The sequence below is a fragment of the Rhea americana genome, unplaced genomic scaffold, assembly GCF_003343005.1.
Source record: "Rhea americana isolate MKP2758 unplaced genomic scaffold, rheAme1 scaffold_121, whole genome shotgun sequence".
NCBI classification, from domain to species: domain Eukaryota; kingdom Metazoa; phylum Chordata; class Aves; order Rheiformes; family Rheidae; genus Rhea; species Rhea americana.
This window is the reverse complement of record NW_028185273.1, coordinates 659,775-668,613: the sequence shown is the minus strand read 5'-3', so window position 1 is coordinate 668,613 and position 8,839 is coordinate 659,775. Positions and strand designations below refer to the sequence as shown.

The 8,839-nt window shown below is 35.7% G+C and overlaps 1 protein-coding gene across 1 annotated transcript; it reads right to left on the bottom strand.

Annotated features, from left to right (window-relative positions):
- Nucleotides 1-988: 988 nt before the first annotated feature.
- On the bottom strand, nt 989-8,410 carry XKR9 (XK related 9). Its single transcript, XM_085324812.1, is given in 5 exon segments — nt 989-1,342; nt 1,345-1,643; nt 2,682-2,889; nt 2,891-2,906; nt 8,142-8,410. Coding segments are annotated over 5 exon segments (1,146 nt in total).
- Between the last annotated feature and the right edge of the window lie 429 nt (nt 8,411-8,839).

Here is an 8,839-nt window from a genome sequence, read left to right as displayed (position 1 = left end):
CTTGTTGGACAGGCTTTCTATTCCCATCATTTCCAATAGCCCTACTCAGCTCTGGCCCTGCTAGCACAGTGTATCAGAACAGCTGCTTCTCTTTTCTCCAGGGACAAAGGCAAAAGAAGCTATACCACAGCATACCTCACATATCTTCCTATTTCAGTGGAAACCTGCATTTAAAGTATTACATCTTAAAACTCAAAAGAGCAGAAAGCTTCCAGGGAGACTGTTCTTCCTTTATATGCAAGACTCATGCTGCTACCAATAAATCACTCAAGTTTCTATTACAATCTTGATCAACAAGGTGGCATCACCCCTAAATGCAAAAAGGTGTGAAAGATTAGCAGAACTGAAACAATAAAGGTGCTGTTAAAGCACCTAGAAGATAAAATGATTGCAATATCTCTCCAAATTTCCGTGTTGCAAGATGGTGATTGAGCCATAAATCAAAGCTATTCTTCTTCAGGAGATATTTAAGAAGGCAGTAAAGATTGTAGCTACAGTCATCTAAAAAAATGTAGCTCTTAAACTAATGGAGTGAAACAGAGAAACAGATCACCTGCTTATTTCAAATGCATTCCTCTTTCCTTCCAGGGAGCAGAGAAAAGCGAGCCTTGTTTTGAACAGAATCAACATAAATAAAYAGAATAGGTTATTAACGCTAGCTTTCATTTGGTTCACTTTTCACTTCTCCTATGTTTTATTTGCATTGCTACAAATTAAAACAGTGAATTGGGTTGAATGAATAATTTACAATGCTCGTTTTTCAAAAGTAACATTGACCAACTTATGGAGGAATACTCATGTTATAAAGGCTTTATACAATGTTACAGAAAAAAATAATTATTCAGAGCCAGTAACTCTGGACCACTTACTTACTATTAATATTTACTTGTTACTTAGTGAAAACACTTAGTGAAAATATACAAGAAACAATGACAGAGAAACAGACAGTCCAGCAAATATTTGAAGTCTACACAAAAATCTACACTGTTCATCGCATTATAAAATTTTGAAATCTGCCAGCTTCCACTCTCTCTGCCACTGCCACTCTGTCAACTTCATCTGAACATGTCTGTTGTCTGCTGTAAGCAGTGGGATGAAAATGCCTATAATAAATAATAAGAAAAATAATACCTAACACCAGACTGAGAATAGTTAAGATACCCACAACTATAAAATATTTTTCCTTGGTAATGGAAGGTTTCCAAAACAAATAAACAAACAAAATCCCTAGAGTTATAAGGGTGTGAGTAGTATAATAAATAGAAATGCAAACTTTTGTTTTTCTTCCCTTTATGTTAAAGAAGGTAAAAATTAGAACCATTCCAACCACAGTTCTGTACTTTAGATTAATTCCATCACTTTAGATTTGCAAAATGTTGTGTGTTGTTTCAAAGTCCAGCAGAAGCCACAGAAGTGGCTACTCCAAAGAAGTAGCAGCAGAAATACAGAACTTCTGACACTTAGAAGAGTGATCAGTGAAATACTGAGTATCCAAGAAGTGATTGTAAGCAGTTTATAGACAAGATGTACTAACTTGGGTAGCACACGAAATTCATCTTTATCAGGCAGAGATTTTCGTAATGATATCTGATAATCAACTGTTAAAAAGGAGATGCCACAAAGAGACATGATAATGGCAGCATCTAAATAAAACAGAAGCATAAATGTTAGTCCTAAGAAAATAGATACTTATTTTATATTAAAATTTCTGAATGAAGTTTTGGACAACTTCCTGCTTTCTTTACACTTTCTTTATACTGTCTTTATATTTCTCTATGTTCTTGGACAAGTAATCTTGCTTCAGAYGCCTAAATCTAGGCATCTAGTGCCATTCGAGATGCCTATGTTATCCTGCCTGGCCTCCAGCAACTGATGGTCTTGCCCAAATTGTGTGTCATATTTGCCAGCTCCATACAGATGACTTAGAAACCCCAAGGTATTGCAAATAGTCCATAAATACTTAGGTTCAGCAGCTGATATCAAGTCCAGGCCGTCTATAATGTAGACATCCTTGTAAGAGATTCCCTTCACATGGTCAGATTTAAAGGTCATCTGACTGTTTTTTATCTGAGAACGTGTTAACTCCATTGCTATGAACAGACAGTAGACAACAGTGCAAATCTCTGCACTTGGTTTGATGAATTCCAGCCCATGAGTAAGTCAATGTCTTGCCAATTCTGCTGCTAGTTTTAGGGCTGGAAATAGTTTAGTTTCTGCCTAGTTTCTGAGAGCTGAACCAATATCCCTTTCTTGTACTGCATTCTACAGTGTTGACCTATCCTTAGCTTTTTTATGACTCTCTTCATCATCTTTAAATTGTGGATGATGGTAAGGATATAACTCACAAAGATGCTTTAAATATATTACAGATTTCAAGATGTTTAGTTGGTAGTTTAAAAAGAAACAGTAAGCCAACACACACAAAACAGACTGCTCTGAAATAGATACACTAATCCTATTCAATAACTTATTTTCAAATGAAKTATCATTCTGTTTATATTAAATATTATGACTTGCTATAGTGACACCCTAGCAAAACAGATCATCTACTTGACAAAAAATATAACTAAATGCACAGTAATCATACAGTGGAGTGTGACTTTAAAATGTTATCCAATAACATGAATTATCTATTTAAATAAGATACTCAGCTTCTAAACTAAGGAGAGAGGAAGACTCACATTGACAGAAGCTGTTTGTGTCATGTTCCATGAGCGTGTAAATCTGGACACAGAGCTGAGATGTGGTTTCGAGAAAAGTCTTGAATACTTTGAGCATGCTAATATCAGTCATTATATCAATGGCTTGTTTATGAATTAAATTTGGACAGTCTATTTCTGATACATCTCCATTATTGTTTTGTTTAAATACAGCCTGGCAGCCATATTTTGAAAGCAAACCAATACCTATAAAAAATGAAACTTGATTAGACAATGTTTTTGAAAAATATAACTCCAAAAAAATGATAAAGATAATGAAGATTTTTCCCATTTTGTTCTCCATTCATACACTTTGAATGGAATGCAGCACCTTCTACTAAGATAAAATTTAATCTATTATGTGTCTGACATCAGTGATATCAAATGATGCCCAGTGATACTAATGCAATATAAAAACTACTAGAACAGAATGAGGTTTGCCTGAATAAGATTACAAGCTTTATTTTGTTAAGTTCTTATTTATTTAAAAATACTACATATCTGAAAATTACCTTTGCATCTTTTCTCATTTTCTCTTTAAAAGAGAAAGTATTTTATATTATTCATAAGTACACAGAGTACCCTCCTTAAAAGTATTAATGGATATCCAGCCACAAACATCTAACTCTATATCAGCATAATATAGGTCCATAACACTCGAGGATAGTATCTGATGAACTGCAATGTTCAACAGGCTTTTTGCAAAAAAATAAATCCCTCAAGAGTTATTTTTTGCTAAATAGGAAGACTTTTAATTCAGAAAATGATTCTCAAGACATACGGATTTCCTAGGATGACAGATCTATAGCAGACGAAATGAGGCAATTCCAGCAGAACAGGTTCTCACAACTAGTGATCTCTTTCCCATTGAACCGTTCAGCAGTAAACAAAGAATCTAAGTATCTGAGTAAATATGCATGTAAATCTCATTTACATGAAGCAAAAGCAGTGTTCTCTTCTGCTGATTACTTGACTCAATTGCTTAGTGACAGTGGCTGTGCAGATTGTAGACTGAGCCATCTAACTGGGTAGCCCTATGACACAAACTGCCATTGCCAGTAAAAGGCTGAACTGACTTTGCAAGGCCTAAGGACCAAGACTTGTCAGGCTTACTCTGAAGTTTTTGTGACCTGCCTGCAATTTTGCTTTAGTTCATTTAGCTGAACCACACTGTAGAAAAACTAGTCAAATTTTCTAATTGACCAGGTAGCTAATTTGTTTTAATGTTGCTCATTTTTTAATGGTACAACCAGAGTTTTATATAGGCAACAGTAACAATCAGTTATTCAGTTTAGAATGAGATGTTTACGACTCTGAAATAATGATGTAATGGAGACATAAAAGCCTGGCAGAATATCAGAGGCCTTGAAAAGTAGACATAGGACACATTGCAGTGGAGTACATTCATGGGGTAAGAGTGGCTTGGCACTGGAGTCCCCATGGCTATAAACTACATGGTCAATTAAAGAAATGTAGACAGGAAGCTGGACAACACCAGTTTTAAGAGCAAAATAAAAGAGAAAAACTCAATAGTATCTAACATTTGTAAAAGGCACCATGTATGGTAAATTCAGACGCAACATTAAGTTGCAGATGAATGAACAGAGAGCAAAGTGTAAAAGGGTGCTAGCAAACATACAGAAAGGACCACAAGCAGGGCTGAGGAAGAAGAAATCATCAACACGAACTCCCAGCAAAAGACTCCAGATGCTAATAACACCCATAACAACCCACCACCACCACCAGAATGTAGCCACTGGCCTTAGGACCCAGAAGAGCAGAGGAATGGCGAGCGCAACACTAGAAAAGGGGCAGAAGCTAAGAAGCATGGGTATAACAGTGTTAACTGTATCATTATTATTATCATTATAATGCACAGAAGTCATCTTTCTTTTTCTATATTAATCAAATCCGGACTAATAATGATTCTTTGAGGATCAGAGGACACCACAGAGGACACAGTATAAAGGGAGTAGCCACAAGGGAGCATTTGCAGATCCTTTGCTAAGGGCGTATTAGAGGAACCATGACGCACTCCCTAGTATGTTAGCCACGTGTTCTCCGTACAGGGGACAACTCCCCAGGCTTGAAATGCGGAAGCATTATTTGTAGGTGTGGAACAGCAATGCTACCATGCAGGGGGCCTTAGGGAAAGATCCTTTGCCCTTCTCCTTATGGAGGTTCATAGACTGTAGACTTTCAGGCAACACATTGATTCTGTGAGTTGGCTGTTGCTTCATTATTTATTCCCAAAGGAGACTGTTTTCTTGTTTTATGTTGTTCTATATTTATCTTACTGTTTTCTGAGTAACCGCCCTTAAGTAAAGAACTAAACTGTTTGGCAAAGCATCTATAGCTTTTTCAGTTTAYAAAACAATCAGGAATCCAAAACATGTTGTTCTTGCATTCAAGGTGTAAACATCTGGATAATCTGCAGTGTTTTCATGAAAAAAAAAAAATAGAGTAGACCAATCTGTTACTTGTCCATACATTCATTCAACAAAGTCTGTATTTGTTCAAGCAGCAAGAAGTGGAAACCAGCTGTAAAAATTTCAATCTCCAAAGCTCACAGCTGAGAAGGCAGATGATAAGCAAGGCAAACACCACGCATGTTGTAAAAGGAACATTTCAGTTGGATGCACACTGTATATCATTTGTCAGTTTTCAAAAACATACTGCATCTACACCTAGTATGTTACACTATGTTCATATTGTTATAAGATGTTACGCGGGTACTTTTCATTACTTGTAGCTATTTTAGTTAATGCACTTCTGACTCTGAATACTGTATAAAATAGATCATTTTTTCTAGAAAAGTCTGAATACTTCAATTGCTCTTYGACTAAATCTGCACTATGTGATGATAGTTAAGTGAGGTGGCATTCCCTGAGCTCCACAGCCTGTGTCGCTTACTGTAGCTTACTATGACAGATCCTTCCTCTTTTAAGGGCATTTTGGGCTTGCACTACCATTCTAATCAGCCCTTGGCATGCAATATTAGGACATTTTAGGAAGGASCTGTAACAGATTTTTAGGCTTAGCTTGGACAATTGCATTCACTTCCAAGAGCAAAGTTTGGTCTGTACTATAGGATAGGTTAGACTCAAATTTTCTTATCTSTCATGCCCATGGCTCACCTGAACACTGTGTCTGCTCTGAACCTATTATAGTTATAGTACAGTATATTACTTAGCACTGATAGTGTGATAACACAACCAGATTGAGTCCTGTTGTGCTATACACTGTACAAGCATAACACAAAAATATTTCCTGSCTAAAAGGCAAAGAAAGAGGTATAAGAGATATATGAGAGATGAAAGAAATTGGAAAGGTATGTGTATTCACATTTTATAATTTCAGGCATCCTAAGTTCACTGGTTAAGCTAGCATTTACTGGCTAGGCCCCCAGTTTCCTCTACAGTAAGTGGAGAAGATAGCCGCCTGCCCCAAATGACCGTCTGGAGAGGCTCATCCCACTGATTATTAGSTGGGTCCTGATGAAGTTTGTCTTTATCCATTGATTATAGAGATAAATCCAGAAGAGTCATTGTCCAAGTCAGCTGAATAAATTAGATGACTAAGAGGGAAGACAGGAGGGAAGTGTACACCCAATAAACCACAAGTGATACAACCAAGAAAATAAATATAATAGGACATATATAATAGCTAATCCCAAATCACAGAKGTCACCTTGCTTTTATCAGTTTATACGTTATAGTATGCATCACCACACTGATGAATTTTGAGGAGTGGCTCAAAGAACTTTGTAACTTGCATGTATCAACCRGAAGTTTTTGCCCAGCATAAGTGACCACATAGAAATATCATTTGTGTAATATAGAGCATGTGACCAAGATAGCAACACCAACAGAGCAAAGTGTAAAATTATCTTTACTAGATAATAAGCCACTCAGAGACAGTGAGGCTCATTGTGAGAAGGAAGCTTTGAAAATTATAGAAATCCATGGTTTGGGGTATTTATTGGAAAGCATGAGGGTTAAAGTAATCAACTTAAAAATCTGTATGTAGAAACAGCATTTTGAATAGATTCAAGTGCTGAGTCAAGATTGCAAGAGCCAGAGTTGCAGCTAATCAGAGCTTGGACAGAGTTCGGAAAATTTGCGTTGAAAGGAGAGGTCTTAGAGATGGACAYTAATCAGTAGCAGATTTTAGGGGCAACCTGGGTTTGTAAATCCAAGCCAAAGGTGAAACCAGAATTACACTCTTGGAGAGATTAAGAAGAATGATATCATTGAAGAGAAGAGGAAGAAGGGAAGTTTAGTGCTACAAAACAAAAGAATGGTTTATGCTATACTACACTGCAGTTATCAATTAAACAGTTATAATCAGTTATCAGAAAGAGAGGTCGTGGCTTTAACCTGCTTTGGAAGAAGCAAAGTCAGAGGGACAAGTTAGTAAATCATGAGCATAAGAATGGCAGTCCCAGCCCTATTCAAAGATGAAAAGTCTTGGAGAGAGACAAAAAGGAACATGCTAAAGTGGGCCTGAGAGATTCCCACCACAAGACTGAAAACGTGTGTGAGAGAAATTTTTATACTAACATAAATATATCTTTCATCGCTGTTCATTGATTAGTATAGGAAGTTAAAGGAGGCATTTTAAATAGGAATTTTTATTAAGTGACTCTGAAGTCTACTTCCGCTCATGTTTCTTGCCAATTATATCAAAACAGTTAAAACTCAAGTCCATAGGACTTTTCACCAAAATCTTTCACCTAAGTTTTAAATAGAAGTAAAACTTACCACAAACGTTCTCTGCAATGATGATRATAATTTTATAACAAAGCCATCATAGAAGCTAAAGAAAAAATGTGAAACATTCAGTCTAGTAAACTATTCCTGGACACATCCTTGTTAGCAAAAAAAGGTTCCTGTCACCATTAACCCAGTCCCTGCAGTAAGTATTGCTGCAGGTATTCCTACTAACTATTCAACTATTCATTTTRTCTCAGTCTTGGTGTTCTTCTATACAAATACAGCTAGACTCTCAGGTTCACAAATTACTGCTTACTTTAGCTGTCTCATCTACTTAGAATAACCAAATGAATTCTCTTAACATCATTTTAGAAACTTATTTTTCTTTATCAGTTGCAATAGTATTTCCCTGTAAAGCAAGCATTTTTATTAAATATACTTTACCAAAGAATGATGAATCAAATAAGGATAGGATGTGATAGACAAAAATTATTCCTGATAGGCAAAATGAAAGAAGAGCTACATTTCCATCAAAATCTGACATAACATACCCCTGGAATAAGCAGAAACAAATCCATTCACTTAAACAGAGCAATAATTGTTGATGCTAGGAGTGGATTGGTCCATGAAGCTGTGTTAACATAACAAATTGGCACTGAAATTTCCAAAATAAGCCAGCTTAAAGCGATATGATTTCTCATTTAAATTTATTTTTTTAAGTGCTTACCTTACAAAAATTCCATAGTGAAACAAATGAACTAGAAAGATCAGCTTCTCAGGAACAGAATTTTCCCAGTCATTTTTAAACCACTCATAACTGAATAGCTGAATTACTATTGATGAAAGACCTCTAAAACACAGTATCAAAATACCCCCAAAATATTGTYCCTCATAGAAATATTTACTAGCTACCCAGAAATCCACTCCAATATCAACTACATGAATTATAATTCCACTAACAAAAAAAAAAAAAAAATCCTGCTTAGTAAATTTCATCAYGCATTAGGTTGTCACTATTTTCATTCTGTCCTCATTTCCCATGAAGAAAAGACAGAATAAATCTAAATACTTTCTTACAATGTAGTTAGTYTTTTTCCTAATGATACCACCTCTTCACAATGCTTTATACAAAGGAAATCTGGAGCATTTATTTTTATTATGGCAAGCAGAATCAAAATAAAGGGACTTCAATTTTTCTGTGTTCCTGGTTTAAACACTAAACTAACTTCATTGGCACATCTATTCCAGAAAGCATAAATGTAAATTGTCTTTTAAATTGGTGGAGTAATTCTTCCTAGTTGCTGGCTCCTAAAAAAGGAAGAAGAAAAAGAAAGATCATAAGTAACACTAATGATTTTTTTTAAGTATCATACAGCAATTTTCATGCTCTTAAAAGCTTAAACAAGGAAGTATAAAAGAATGTAG